The sequence below is a fragment of the Ambystoma mexicanum genome, chromosome 2p (assembly GCF_040938575.1).
Source record: "Ambystoma mexicanum isolate Mex_15411 chromosome 2p, UKY_AmexF1_1, whole genome shotgun sequence".
Classification (NCBI taxonomy): Eukaryota; Metazoa; Chordata; class Amphibia; order Caudata; family Ambystomatidae; genus Ambystoma; species Ambystoma mexicanum.
The window spans coordinates 763,993,873-764,009,948 of record NC_090923.1 but is presented as its reverse complement, the minus strand read 5'-3'; the positions used below and the strand labels follow the sequence as shown (position 1 = coordinate 764,009,948).

At 45.8% G+C, this 16,076-nt stretch overlaps 1 protein-coding gene across 2 annotated transcripts in view; it reads left to right on the top strand.

Annotated features, from left to right (window-relative positions):
- Positions 1–16,076, top strand: part of AXL (AXL receptor tyrosine kinase) — a 357,115-nt gene that overhangs the window by 316,302 nt on the left and 24,737 nt on the right. For both annotated transcript variants that reach the window (XM_069644414.1, XM_069644413.1), the window contains exons 16-17: positions 7,970–8,091; positions 15,213–15,322. In XM_069644414.1, the coding sequence (XP_069500515.1) occupies positions 7,970–8,091; positions 15,213–15,322 (232 nt within the window). The remainder of the gene's footprint in view (positions 1–7,969; positions 8,092–15,212; positions 15,323–16,076) is intronic.

The following is a 16,076-nucleotide window of genomic DNA, read 5'->3' as shown; positions in this document are numbered from 1 at the left end:
AATACATCAAGCTTGTAACTCATTTCAAAAAGCTTCTGCTGCACCAGGGGTTTTCCATAAGGGAGGGCATCTGCAAACTGTGGTTCTCCAGATGCTTTGGATCACAGCTCCCAAGGTCCCTCAACAATGAATGTGCTGGAAAGGTCTGATGGGAATTGTAGCACAAAACATCCAGCGAGCCAGAAGCTGCCGATCCCAGCCATAAGGGTATCGAAAGGTGACGTGTTGCTTTTAGCAGGTGCTTATTAACAAGGAGACCCTATAGTTCTAGTGTTTCAGGACCCTTTGTATGTCGCATACGCCATATGTCAAGCTTACAACAATTTTAATGTATTCTTCAGCACACGTTCACATCTCCAGCATGTTGGTTATTATTAACATAGTTTTTTTTCGGTTCCATGTGTTAATATCCCCGCGGAGATATTGCCATACAATATTAAGCTATGGAACCTACGGGTGGGCCCCCGCAACCCACATAATTGTTTTAATGGAGCGGGGACACCCCCGCAACTCCCGGTCCCAATAACCCCATAAATTATCCCCACTAACAATATCGCCTATGGCCTTACCCCACGACCATATATAGGGTCATATTATTGGTGGGGATAATGTAACCGATACCATTTTTTCTTTCTGTCTGTTGAATCCTTATATGTATATATTTGTCCTTTCTATCTCCATGTACTTGTATATATTGTTTACAGACTACATATCTTCAAGTACGTGAACAAAAAATATTATTTTTGTTTGCGAAAACATCCGTAAACGATTTGTCGCATTGTTGAGCGTGCAATCTCATATTCTTTCATATTGTTCCTTGTGAATTTTTGAGATCAGTTGAAAAGCTGCATATCAGATGGGTTTACTTCTCTTCCTTGCAAAATAGCCAGATGCTATTGTCTGATTTGAATGACTCATTAATAGTCTCTGGTTACAGTCAGTTCATTGTTGGTCTCTATTCAGCAGCAACCGCAATCCTCAGGATCCCCAGTGACGAGCCACGGTACCGGGGGAGCACGGGGATGTTAATGGGCGCAGTATAATTGCCTATTGAGTGACATTTCTTCATATTAATGCTCCCCGTCAAATGCATCTCTTAAACTGTCAGTGCAATTGCAATATTTTTAGAGTCTGGCCTGGTAGGGATACATTCCACGGGAATGCGCGATATATTGCACGTACAGAACGAGATCAACCATAGACGGACAGTGAACAAACACTTGGTCAAATATTAAAATCTCCTGCTACTGACCACCACCCCCATTGCAATCTGTGCTCCCCGACATAAGTGCCCCCCAGGCAGTGGTCGAAGTGTATGAAAAGAAGTAGTGGAGCTACGTTCTCTGGTGGTCTGCCCCGCTCCCCACAAACCCCATCCTGCGCCCATTATGGGAATGTGCAGTGCAGTGCACTGAAGTGCAAGTCTCAGCTTCTTCCTACACTTTTATTTTAAAACGAAACCATCCCGGAACGGTTTCTTTTTTACTATAAAAGTATAGGAACTGTGAAACTTAAAAATAAAAAGTATGGGAGCACCGCCCGTCCACGTCGACCTCTGCCCTCAGACCCCCTGTGTTGCCTCACGCTTCCACTCATTTACCCTTCGGGCTCCCCATCACTGGAACTCCTAACCCCCGGAAAGTAAGAACATTCCAACAATGACCGGCTTCAAGTTCACCCTTAAGAACCAACCCCCTTCTCTCCCAGTCGGGAGCCCAAGAGTCTTAGGCACTTAAAAAGTGCTTGTCATTGATAGGAAAAATAGGCAGTGCTTTAAACACAACCTGTTTTCCCAGCGACCTGATTATGAGCACTATATTGCAAGCACAACAATCTGTCTGCAGCGACCCACAACATCCTCTTGGAGAATATGACCGTCTCCACACGTAATGCATGTGGTATTGATCATCAGCCACAGGTGGTGCTTACCACCAGAGTAGGAGCTGTAAACCACCTGAACATTCCTGAAACTACCTCCAAAGGTTCAGTCCATACAAGAGGGACAAGTACATACAGACATGTGAGCCCAAAGAGGCACAAGTGCAGACAGGCCCTCAGACAGGCCCTCACCTGACTCGAAAAGGTCATTAACACAGAGACAAAAAACAATCAATCATATTTGACAGAAATTAAAACCTTAAACAAGGCCATATTTCTAGTGTGAAATTATGCATCATCTGACACAAATCTCCCTGCCACCTAGACCTCACTAACATCTCCACGTGCACACCCACCTCCATCCCCTCCTTAACCTCAAAACGACCCCAAAACACAGACCCTTATTCACCCACCACTGTAAACTCCGCTCTCATCACGCCCTTAAAGTTAATTTCCACCACAGACGTTTGGCATAGCCAGTGGAAGTGAGAGGGGGCATTCAACTGCCCAGAAGAAATTCCTCCAGGCAGGGCTGCTACCCACACAGGAGTGCATGGAGGAGATGGGGGAGGAACTGTCAGTCATTTGTGTTCCCTTGGCCTTTACAGAGCTAGCGGGAACGTGGCAGTCTCCAGAAGCCCCGAGGTACGTGGCTCAAAGTCAAGTCCATGACCCATCTCCTACATGGTCTCCCTCATGCATCTACTCCTCAATGTGGCACTGATTGCTGGCAGACTGTTGAATGTCCTGTAGATGCTCTGGGTTCATATTTCTCTGCATCCTATTATCTAAAAAATGGCACCTCCCTCACTTATGAGGCAAAGTCCTGCAAGGCCACCAACAGTTGCCATGAAACATAATCCTTGTGCACTCCAACGTCCCTCCGTGACCTCTACCAGATGCACACTATGCTGATAGGCCTCAAATGAGATTGAGGTTTTATTAGTGAGACGGAAATCCTTGTCAACATGTCCTGCAATGTCTCCTTCCATGTCTGTTCCGTCTGGGGTGTGATGTGTGTTGACAGTATCATCCCCATCACCAGTTTCCAAATCTTCCTGGGCATCTATGTGGGTGGCTGTGGTTGGTGTTGCATGCAATGATTTTATGGGTGGTGCTGGAGCAGTGTTGAGTTGCTTGTGGCATAGAAGATCACATCACAGGGGTGGTGCTGGCAGCACAATACTGTTCTGCTCATTACCCTCAAAATATACCCCAGCACCTATGCTGTAGGAAATGAGCAGTCAGATGTTGTGAGATTGTGGAGGCTGGAAGGGTGTGCGATGCTCTACGTGTCACCTGGAGAGCTCTGATAGAGCCCTGCTCCTGGGTTTGTGTCCCAAGACACGGAGAGGTAATGCTTGAATGTGGTGCAACACACCGTGTATATGATAACTGTGATGGTGGGTGTATATTCATTGTCATCTCCAGTGCATCGTTAATCACCTGATGTTATGGGTTAAGGCATAGCAGTTGGGGTGGTCTAATTTGTGACTTGTAGGGTAGTCAAAGGCATGTCACAGGTAATTTCTTGGCCATATGCTATATGGTCATGTGCAAATCAGCAGACATGCATGTATGTGTTACATGAACTATTGTAAATGAGGCCCCCTCCAGATGTGGAGTGTCCAGTCCTGTCCTTCTGATTCCCAGGGCCCTCAGGCTCCCAGGGCTTCATCACATGGACTGGGACGGTCCATCCTCCAGAAGTGCTGGTCTGGATTTATGATTCTGCATGGGTTTTACTTATTTCAGTGCCCGCAGATGGAGCGAGACTGTGTTTGCAATTCCCTGTACCTATCCCCATGAACCTGTCCAATTGCAAGGACCTGTTTTACCCATCCTGGTCCCAAAGGGCCCAGGTACCTCATTTGCCACCTCATCGGCCCATACTTGGAACTCCTGATCTGTACATTTGATTTTGCACTGTTGGCTATCCTGCATGTTTGCACTCCCCTCTATCATTCATGGTGGATGGAACTTAGGTGTGCTGGATTCAGAAAGGATTGAGTTTTTCACCATGCCCCTTGTCAGCATCTGGTCCTAGATACATCAGGTAACTATAAATACCACGTGGAGGCCTTTTGGCACATGCAGTATTCCATGTCAAAGCTGCTAGATGCGTATAACGCACCACTTCAGTGGACACTAGCCGCAGGCATGGCCACCAGTGCACATCAGAATACAGCAAGGACTATGAGGAAATTCGGCCGTGCTGGTCACGTAATGTCCACCTACTTACAGTAGACTATGCCTCAACACCTCTGACATCAACATGCAGCGCAGACCTATGGCACAATTCGGGCATGCTGAGCAAATGACAAGTCTCTAGCACTCATGCCATCCCCTAACTCCTCCCCTCAGCACCCATCCACATGCCTGACTTCATGGGTTGCTCTATACTGGAGCCTCACCAGCCTCGCAAAGCCTTATTTGGCCAAATGCACACAAGCATTGTAATTTTACTCCATGACCTTAAACATTCTGGACTTCGGCCCCCGAGGGCATGCCCACCACAAGCACATTGAGGCAATAATAATGGTGCAGGGAGCTATATAAATCACACGCACAATACACTGTCTGCATTCAGACCTTCACATTGTTCCCGTGCGCTATTTACTGTTACAGCAGGGGCACGGTATGCTTTATATTTTGGCAGACACGCTGAGACTTCCGCATGCCAGAACGACAAGAAGGATTTCACTGAAAATCTGAAACTGGCTCTCGTGCCCCTCTAATGCTTCTCAACCTACCGCCCCCCTGGATTGCATGCCTGCATGCACCTGCAAACACTGCTAGTGTAGATGCATTTATCGTCCATCCTGTAACGTCCATATTTACTGTTTCCAGCTGCTTCCCCGCCACCATCAGGTTGAATGTATTAAACCTTATGGCATAACTCTGCAACATACCCAGCGGTAGGACTGTGGCCTTTGTACAGTGTATCTAAGAAGAGTCCCGGGAGGGTAGCTCAGTGGCAACATGCTCACCTTGGAAACAAGATGACACGAAGCAACACAGGTTCGATTCCCGGGTCCGCGCTTAGAAACCTCTGGGTATTAAGCACGTTATAAATACGCAATTAAGACATATTCCTCTAACAGCGCCCCAATGCCAACAGGCTGTTTGAGCGCTTTAAAATGTAAATAAATAAATAAATAGGTGCTCTTTGTTTTCATATAACAAGCGCATGCATTCTGATCTGTGAGCTCACCGCACAGGCTTCTGGTTGCCAGGACGATTTATTCTGCTGTCTGTGAACTACTGGCTCCTTTGAAACCGCTGGACATGATAGCTGCTGGCTCAGCCAAAGTGGGAGATAGAGATGGCGGCAGCCATCATGGGAAAACAGGAAATGGAGTCTGAGGGTGAAGGGAAGGACGATTGACAGGGCCAAGCTGGTGTCCCCAGTGCCGCAGCCATCGCATGTAATGAGGTATTCGCTTTTCGCGAGGGCCCTTCATGTTCTGGGAAAGCATAGGAACAGGAAGTGTCTCCTGTTGGGACACATTTGTTTCTCGTCCACATTCTTGCAGCTGGCTCTGGAGAAGTCTCTCTGAGAGTGGAAGGGAGCTATGATTGTTTTTGCATCCATGGGAACGGTTTGTTGTTTTGTTTTAAGGATGGATGTTTCAGCACGCCTCCTATGCTGGTAAGACACATGAAACTGGGCCTCCCCTGTTTACTTTTCAAACTTCTCCCATTGTATTTCAACAGAACACATGTAGAAATAATGTACAGGAAAACGACTAAACAAAACAGTCTTTCCACTAAAAAGGCCTTGATATGACATCGCCCAATCACTCTGCACCTTGTTCCGAGTCCCCTCGATTTGTGCAGTGCCAGAGATGCAGGCGTCGGGGATATTTGATCACGGTGGACATTTCACCACCGTTTCACTACACTATTTCATGGTGGAACCCGCATACCCTATCCTAGTCTCCCCCACTCATCTCCAAACTATCAAAAATCAATAATAAGTCTACCCTTTCTACCAACCACCTAAAATAACACTGCAAAAATGAGGGGAAACCGCCATTTCACCAGATGCAGTGAAGCAGCTGTGACAAGTTGAGCGGGTGCTATTAGGCACCAGTGTTCTTGGTTTATGTCTCGTGTACTTGCCTGGCTGACTGACCTAATACCGAGGGATAGATAGATTGAACTGAAAAGTGCCACCACTCTTGCAGCCTTGTATTGCTCCTGTGCCCCATCTCTGGCACCTGCTCACTCAGAAATCCCATGATGGGAGGTTATACCCCGGCTCAGACTGGCCTAGAGGGCAATAGGCCCATGGCTGAACCAAAAATGCAAAAGGCTGGTGAGGGCCAGTTTTTTGAGTCAAAGTAGGCCACTTTTATGGCCAGTGTCAGCCTGTTTGATGAGTTACTTCACTATGCGGCTAGTAGTTTTGACCAGTGTTGCTGAATAAATATTCTTTAAAATGCCCAATCTGCATGACATTTATCAAAACTCTCCCCTTTGGCTACTATTCAAATGTGTCACAAAAGAAATGAATTGTCATTTGCAACTGTGGGCCACTTTTTCATTGGCGCCCGAGACAATTTTATGGCCCAGTCTGACCTTGGTTATACCAATCTCAATTTGTTCTCTTGTGCTTTTCAAAGAGATAAGAGCAGAAACAAAGAGGTTGGCCAGAAGGCACAGACAGTGCAAGAAACTGGACGTGTCACTTGGAGTCACGCCACGCCCCTCACAGTCCATCTGCACTTCAACATCGCACGGCCAATTCACAAATGAACTGGTGGCAAAATGTGAAGGGCAAACTGCTCATTGTGTATCTGCACCCAATTCACGCAGAGGTAGTTCCTGCTTCACGACAACGACTTGCATGATGTGGGAACGGCTGGCTGCATGCTGAAGCGACCCGCATCCAGCACCTGCATGCATGGTTAAGTGCTAGGCACATGCCCATCACCTAGGTATGCGTTTGCTTACCAACCCAACATGGGTGGAGAGGACTGGTGACAGGCCATACTCATCTGAAGTCATTGAGTACTGCAATGAAAAGATTTAAAGGTGAATTATAGGTTATTTTCCTCTTCCATCTGGGAGGTGCAAATGTAAAGGAGCAAGGAGCTCATTTAGAAAATAAGCGTGAATTTCCCGGCGGGGACCGCATACACCTGCACTTTTGTGCAAACGGTTCCGCTGCTTAAAATTTTCATTATCGTGCAAAGCAAATTGCAAAAGAGAAGTGTAAAGGGACGGCAGAAGCGTCTGTAGGCTCCTTTTGCACTGTGCAGTGCAAAATGAGCAAACGCAGCCTGTCATTTACGCACTGTGGCCAAAAGATGCATATTGAAAAAATAGAAATCCAACACTCCTCCCAGGTGTAAGGAATGGCTTAATGAAATGACATGGATCAACGATGACGAAGAATTGTATGTCCTTAGACTGCCCCGTCACAGAGACCCAAAGACATCTGGGCAGACTTCAGGACATATTTCTCCAGGGCTGGTCAGGCCATTAATGGTGATCCTGCACAACTGTAGCACTATGTGGGGCACGGGTGTATAGAACGGTGGAAACAAGGCGCAAGTCTGTGAAGAGTACTATTTGAAAAAAATGCATGTTGTGATATTAATGTATGCTGAACTTAAATAAATTAAAACAAAAAAAACAAAAAAAAACGAGTATGCCCTGGAATGCCCCGTGAGTGGACAGATGCACTTCTGTGACTCTGCCCGCTGGCGGAATGCAGGCGTCGCCTCAGTGTACATGTAACCTGCGCACTTAAGTGAAGGAGACCTTCTTGTTAATTGCCACCAAGAGCCTAAAGTGGAGGTGAAAGAATTGTCCTCAGTGGCAATGATCCATACATGACTATGTGGGACCCCATTGCGTACTAGCGAGGCCTGATGTTGAGTAAGCTGTGCATGTGGCCATCTATGCGAAACCAGGTGTATGCCAGGAACTGAGCGTCGTATCCTTAAGGAGTGGTAGCATGATGTCATAGCCGTGCCCCACCCGCGTAAGGGTTTGTTGCAGGAGTGTCCCCAGCGACAGCTTCTCTCTTGCCAAGGTGGAGCTTGCATAATCATTGTCATTTCTGTTCACATTTCAACAGGTGTGTGTCTACAGAACACAGAAAATGAAGGGTACCCATCGCCCGTCGTCCTGCTGCCATTTATGAAACACGGAGACCTGCACAGCTTCCTTCTCTACTCCCGGCTCGGAGACTGCCCTTTGGTAAGATACAAAAGGGTCCGATCTTTGGGGGAGGGAGGGGGGGTCATCAGAGAAGTGGTTAGGAAAATAGAGTGTACTATGGGAGTTGTTTCATGGCTTTGAAAAGATATCATGGTTTACGCAATCATTTGTCCGACCGACCTTGAGCTCTAGTTGTGTGACTGTTTCTGCAGGGAGGACTAATCAATCACATGATCACTGCAGTCTTGGACTCCCTCCTCACCCCATGGGTGTAGGTGATATCCTGCCCACCTGTCTCGTTTCTGACAATCCAATGCTACAACAATCCACACAACAATTTCCACGTCTTGCCCATCTTTATTGGCTCCACATTCTACACCAGCTGGTTATCATACATACACAGCACATCTCCGTACCTGCTAAAGCTGGGTTCACACCAACTCATCTGTACAATACCTTGGATAACACTGCATTTGAATACCCTATTTCCATGCTCCTCTGTGCCTTCGATTAATGTAAAGTTTTTGCAAACACTTTTCGAACCATTTATTGGCAAATCTTTTAGGAACTACATACACCACCGGCCATCTGATCTATACAGATATCAGGTCATTAAAGGCCCTGTTTCAGTTCATAACCAATGTTTTACTTGATCTGAACCTTACACATTATCTTTGTCGCTGCCTCTTTGTCCTAATTTATCAACTTAGATCTACACATTCGTCCTGTGGATCTCTTGGCTAAGAATCATACCCGCTCATCATGACAAGCGGGTAGCACTGTTTGTTAGTTTTGGGAGCTGTAGTGTTCGCCCAAAGTGTCCTCGTGAACATTACCTTTCAGTCCGAGCCACCTTCAAGTACTATTTCCAAGGAAGTCTTCATGATCCTATGTTTTCGGCTCCAGATAGCCATTCCCTTCTAGATGGCACAGACTTACATATCATGTGATGTACCATAGCGAGCTCTGGCGATTGGGCCGGCTCTCGCCGGATCCCAGATCTGGCACCAGGTGTGTAGCCGGATCTCGGGATCCGGCCAGAGCCAGCGTTGGAAAGAAAAATGCGCCCGTGAGCAAACTTCCTCTGGTAACCCTGTGCAAGGGGTCAATAGAGGAAGTTACAGTCCTCAGCCACAACCCGGTCCTCAGCCACCACCCAGGTTATGTAGTTATTTATGCAATGTTTGTCGGATACCTGTATCAGACAAACATTGCATGAATAAATAAATATACAGGTATCTGATGATTATTGCATGAATAAATAAATACCCCTATTAACATTGAAACTATCATACACGATGCAGCCAGTCAACTGCTTTCAGAGGGGAGCTGCAGGAGCTGTACCGGGTGTGGTTCAAGTAAAACAAAACGTTGGTTATGGCGAACAGAAATCACCCTGTTTGAATAGTACCTCAGGTGGAATTTAAAAAAAAATAAAATGGGATGCAAATTGTGCATTTTAAAGAATAGTTACTCGGCAACGCTGGTCAAAACTATTATCCGTATAGTGAAGTAACTTATCGCCAGTGCCATGGAAGGGGTTTAAAGTGAAATTGATATATAGTTTGGAAAAGAAGCAGCATGAAACAAATAGCGCTGTTTTAAACTACTTTTTTGGACATTTCCTTTGATTGGAGGTCAACTGCAAGCTCTGATCCCTAAAACCTGCTTCCTCGAGCACGGCCTCACCCCCACCCGGCCCTTGCAGAATCCCCCACCAATGTTTTTCCATTTGCACCACTGGCCATAGCTAAGAACCCAAAAATAGTTACATTTCTCAGGCTCAAAACTGGACCATTCTGCGACTCACCAAATTGTGCTCTTGTCTGAAGAGCACGCTCATGAAATTCAATGGCCCCTTGGGCTATTTCCATTGCCAGCCTCCTACTGTGGTGAGTGATGAGTACAGGCACATGAGTCACGCAGTTGATGATATTCTCTGCTTCCCTTGCATCTGTGGTCCTATTTTTCCAAAGAAAATAAATACTTCAGTCTCAGATATGTCTGTTTTGACAAGCACAAATAGCAGATATGCTGCACGAGACCACTTTACATTACAAGTCCAACATCCGCTTGTGACTATGTCACCCGGGTACCTCTGGCATACGTAAAGAAAAGAGAAAAACGTGTCCATTGGCACAGGAAAGGCCCCTTAGTGGATGTAGCATTTACTGCCCTAATTGCGGGGATGTCATTTCACAAACATTCCAGGGGTAGCGGACGTGACATCACACGACCCTTGGCCTCTGGTGACATCACAGGAAGCGATGGAAGACGACCTTTCACCCCTTGACAAAACAGGAAGTGGCATCACATAGCATTGTTTCTTATTACACTACCAAAATATGGTTACGGTATCACTGTAAAGTGATATACATTGCATACAAGAATGGATCACCATGTGTATCATTAATATCAGTGCTTATAGGCTCATATTACCAAATTACTGTGAATGCAAGCAGACGTTCAAGGCCAAACGATAATGATGCGTTATTACATAGCACTTACGCTTAAGCGCATCATATAGAACACATATACATACAATATCACGCAACCTGTGTTGGTACTCATTTTCAATCTCAGCAGGATGAAAGGCTGAGTTCACCTTGCCGGGAGTAGAACCTGCAACCTGCAGATCACACACACACAGTGCAGCAGCGAGCGCTCAACACAATGAACTATCTTACCACTATAGCTATCAGAAAACCAGCCACTCCAGAAACAAAGAGCCACATGCTGCTGGCCACAGCCCAAGAGCCTCAATAAAAAAAGAAAAGAAAAAAAAACACTTTTGTAATGTCTTTTTAGGGGTAGCAAGGGAGACCACGGGGGTAGCAAGGGAGACCGCGGGGGTCGCAGGTTGACGTCCATGCCTAATTGTTTTCTCAATTGAAATCAAGTTCTTTGCCACAAAGGCCATTTTTCGAGTAGCCATTACATCCACTCACAAGATTGTTGACTTGGGCGCGTCCCTTTGTAGGGCCTCTTTTCTGGTCATCCTGCCATGTGACCTTACGTTCACACAGATTTTCCCAGGATTTAATTTGGAAATGCTTCCTACTTTTGAGCCTCTGTCTTTACTGGGGAGGGAACGGTAACATTGCCTGGATGTCAGAAGGGTTCTTCTGGCATACTTTTGAGAGGACGTCCTCATTTAGAAAGTCTGAAAGGCGTTTCCTCCCTTTTGGCCTGTCAGGCAAGTGGAGGAATGCTTGGACAGTCTCTCTGGTTTAGGAAGTTGAAGAAGGTGTTTTGGTTAGCTTGCTCAATCCCACACGCTCCCTTGTCTTCATGCGTGCAGGGGACTCCACTGGAATATGAAATGCTCTTGGGCAGAGGTGCCAGGTGATCTCCTTCAAGAGGCATGTATGCAGCTGCCACCTTTATGAGGCAGCGCCATCTAAGGGCACGATGGGACTGGGACATAAAATTGCCTCGGGCGCCAATTCAAAAGTGGCCCACCGTTGCAAAGGGCAGTTCATTCCTTTTGTGACCGAGTATTGGAGTAGTAGCCATGGCAGAGTTTTTTTGGTAAAATGTGATGCAAATTGTGCATTTTAAATCATATTTATTCAGGAACTCTGGTCAAAACCACTAGCCACATGGCGAAGTAACTTATCAACCTGGCCCACATTGGCCAAAAAAAGGGGCCCACTTTGTCCCAAAAAACAGGCCCACTCTAGCAGTTTGCATTTTTAGTTCGGACCTTGCATTATTGCCCTAAAGAGCAGTCCGCGCCTGTCTTGGGGTTGGGGTGAGGGGGTTCCTCCTCAAAACTATGGTTTCAAGGTTCCCTGATCAGCAAGTTTTCTTCTTTTTTTGTCTGAATGAGCACATTTCACTTGGTGCGCAGTGATTGATTTCGATTGAGTTTTCCTTGGCTCACTCTTCTTTTATTGCCGGTTTATAAGTACCGAGACGAGGAAAAGGGACGTGGATGCATTGGCTTGTTTCCTTGGCTCACTCTTCTTTTATTGCCGGTTTATAAGTACCGGGACGAGGAAAAGGGACGTGGATGCATTGGCTTGTTTACTTCATTACTCTTAGTTTACTCTTCCTCGTCACAGTTTTCTCTTCTGCTATTCGTGTATGGTTGTGACCAACCCTGGAACAGTGAGAAGGATGCAGAGAATGCTGGGTGGATATTTTAAAAGGGGAAAGAAGAATAGATATTTAAGGAGTACTTGTGTCCATGTGGTTTGCCACCTCACAAGTACTGTGGCACAAGGAGTAATGAAGATTAGCAGTATGTCTACTCCGTGTTTTTCTTATCATCATTGGAGTATTCCTATCAAGGAGAAACGCACGAAATCTCGCTGGCTTTTTACATTTTCCTTTCGTCAATAATTGGTGCAAAGATTTTGTTTCAGCCAAACAAAGAAAATATCCACATTAGATGAAAAGGATAACAAACAAAAAAAACCGTAGAGAGTTGTAAAGTAACGCTTTGGAGGACAGCAATGTTTGCGTTGGGCGCGTGAGCGCAATCCTCCTCGCGACAGAAATACAGGAGCGCCATCTAGTGTACGCAGTGCAGAATACTACAATTCTTATTGCTTCAAAAGTTGTTATTGTAGATTTCAAAGTACAACGCGGTGCGTCATCGGTACTTATGATACAGACACAATGAATAAAGGAGAAATCGAATAATGTCTACAGAAATGAGAAAGCTGAGTCACCAAAGGCGAAGGGGTGTCCTAAATGGAAACCAAAACATGCATAATCACAAAGCACTACAATGTATGATGATCTTCGGCAAGGCAGGGAGACTGTTCTAGAAAACCGTACCACGAGCCACTTAACATCCAGTTATCTGTACGAGGACCGTGACATTTGCGATTGTTGCCAGAGTGTGGCTTGTATCCCACAGAATTCCATTTGTGGGCCTTTTCATTGTCTAACTTTGCTCACTGACCCGCTCTACCTAGTTGCCCTGGATGCACCGCACTAGGTGCCCGGCAAGACTGAAACTGTGGTGTGGATGGGTGCAAGGAGCTAATGTATCAAATTGAAGGGGAGGGGGTACTTTCAGAGACCTTGTGTGGGCGCGACACATTTACTTATGTGGCACGTTGTCTCAAAGGAATATTTTTGGGAACTAGTGTCAAATAGGCAACCAATGGTGTAATTTAGTCCACACTGGGAAAGGGACATTGCCCAAAAACATGATGGGTTTCAAATACAAAATGCACATTTTGATGGCAGCTGCCAGCATGGTACTGCTGTGGTGCATGGTTGTGTTTCGTAGTTGCGAGCTCATGGTACATATCTAACTGCATTGTACCATAATCCCACGTGACACTGAGTAGTGCTAAAGCGGCAGTGGCTTTGAGGTCTCAGTGTGCAGTGTCAGGAAAGTGCCCAGATACTCTGGTTCTTGAATTTGTGTCATGGCATAGTGTCATCTGAAATAGTATCTCCTAGCCTAACTACTCATCTCGACACACACCGAGCAGCAAAACAATATGTGACACAAATTCCATAGTAAAGCAACCTGCCAACATGAAAATAATTAAAGAAACATGTTCAGCCACACTAGTGTCCTTCTACCTTTATCAACCACATCCTGAAGTAAAACCGCAAAGTCCTACAATGCAAAATAATGATAGCCTGGAAAATATATTGCACAGCAAGCACTGTGCTTTCAGCAGTTTAAGAAATACCGTGAGTCCTTTAGTTTTAAACACATTAATTGCATGGCAGGGGGCTGTTATGGTTGTCCTAACATGTAAAAAAGTCCCCTGCATGCAATTTTAATCATTTGCTCTATGCAATACAAAACAAAGTTGTACATGCAGGAGTAATCCCCTGTATGCCTTCATTGTTCACTTTGTAGTGCAAATTGAGTAATAGCACCACCAGCGACCTATCTAACCTTTGGATGGTATTGCTTGCAATGGGATCCACCTGCATTTAGCTTGTGCAGAAATAAGTCACATTCCATAAGAATCCACAGCGCTTGCGCTTGCATTAAAATGTCATGAAGATGTAAATGTTTGTTCCTTTGCATGACGGAAAGGATAGGGGCGGTGAAAAGGGCGATTTAATTCCGAGCCTCCCATCCACCATACAAATGAATGAATGAATGAAAATATGGCAAAGCATTAAAAGTATGCATAACACATTTACGCGTACGTTTGACACATGCTTTTTATGATATGATATGAAAGGTTATTTATAACACGCTTAAAACCCAGAGGTTTCTAAGCGCGGATCCGGGGATCGAACCTGTGTAGCTCTGTGTTGTCTTGCTACCCAGGCGAGCACGTTGCCCCTGAGATATCCTCTCGAGACGAGGATTATGCAATATTGTATGTATATCCACAAAGCAACTTCCTGACTTTTTGAGGTTCCATCCATGTGGCCGATTCTCCTCATTGAGGCACACATGCTGCGAATGGTGCTATCCTCGTCCCCTACTGGGAACATCCATCTATCCATCTATGGAATATATGTATTTACTCCCATACTCACTCTGTTCTGCTTCCTCATGGTAAATCAGAGCTGTTGCCTTGTGGAACATGGCAGGGTTTCATTTCCTCACTAATACTACGTCAGTATGGCAGACATCCATCTCTTTTTATGTATTATTGTATTTGCATTGCATTGTAAGTGAAAGGCAATACCAGCCGAGGGTGTCTAGGTGCTCTAGGGGCCCCAAAAGAGGGAAGACAAGGTGGGGGCGGGGTGAATTAAAGGAGACAACCTAGTTATCAGTCTTATACAGAGACCAAGTAAACTAGAAGACCAAGAATCCATGTTATGTTGCCAGAGTGCTATGCTTTTCCATCGTCAGTAATTTTTACGAGTGCCTTTTAAACGAGAAAAAAATTACGAAAAAGGTCATCTTATGTTTGTTGGGGGGGGGGGGTTCCCCCAAACTCTCCCTCCTCCACCTATTTGTAATTATTATTGACCCCTCCAACCCCTTATCTACCCTTTCCCACCCCCCAAAAAATGTCGATAAACTTTTTCGTAATGTTCTACTCGTTTAAAAGGCAGTCGCAAAACGGACTGTCGATGAAACGACGCTATACCCTTGCAAGCTTCGCACATGCACACTACATACTGAACCCCCCCCGCCCCCCCAGCATGCAAAGTGAGGAGGCTGCTGCTTCTTTGGGATGTTTTTACAATGTCTTTTCTCGTTCTTTTTCCAGTACTTCCCGACTCAGATGCTTGTGAAGTTCATGACGGACATTGCCAGTGGAATGGAGTATCTGAGCAGCCGCAACTTCATCCACCGGGACCTGGCTGCTCGCAACTGCATGTGAGTCTAGGCCAACCCTCCTCCTCCTCCTCCTCCCTCCCTGGCACTGCCTTGATACTCATGAGGCATGACACCCTTCCGGGTAGGCCCCTGCACATTTGGCAAACATGCATGCCCCTTTCACTCTATTTGAGTCATCACCAACCAGCAGTAAATTAGACCAATAGTTCTATGCAATATGTTCTGTAATGAGCACGGCAAGGACCTCAGCTCGCAAGTACAAGAGGGTAAACTAACTTCTTCCATGTGACTCCACAGCATAGAAACATACATTCTGCCTTGTATGCTTTGACAATCATCCAGTGTTCTGCCACAAGACTGGCATCACTCCTCAGGTGCTGGGGGCTACATCTTACAGAAATCTGGGTAACTCCATAAGCCCTCACCAGCTCCAGAATACAACCTCCCACATAATAAAACCTTGTACGTTACTAACCACCCTTTAGGTGCCACCCATGTTATCCCTGGTGTGTATATTGTCTATGCGCTCTCATAACGGACTCTTTCCCCAATTATGACTAGAAGAAACTGTGAATAGAACTGCGCTTAGTACCTGTGTTAGTAAATCTGTGAAGTGCGGGACATAAACAGTCTGTAACGATGCATAAATGCCCGTGGCTAGAATAGAGCAGTTCAGGGAACACTCTGTAAGCATCCGTGTGTGTACAGGGTGGATGTGTTTGCATGACTGCATCCCACCAAATGGAATGCCTGAACCCAATGATGTAGGTATGGACAATGGAGTACAGCAGAA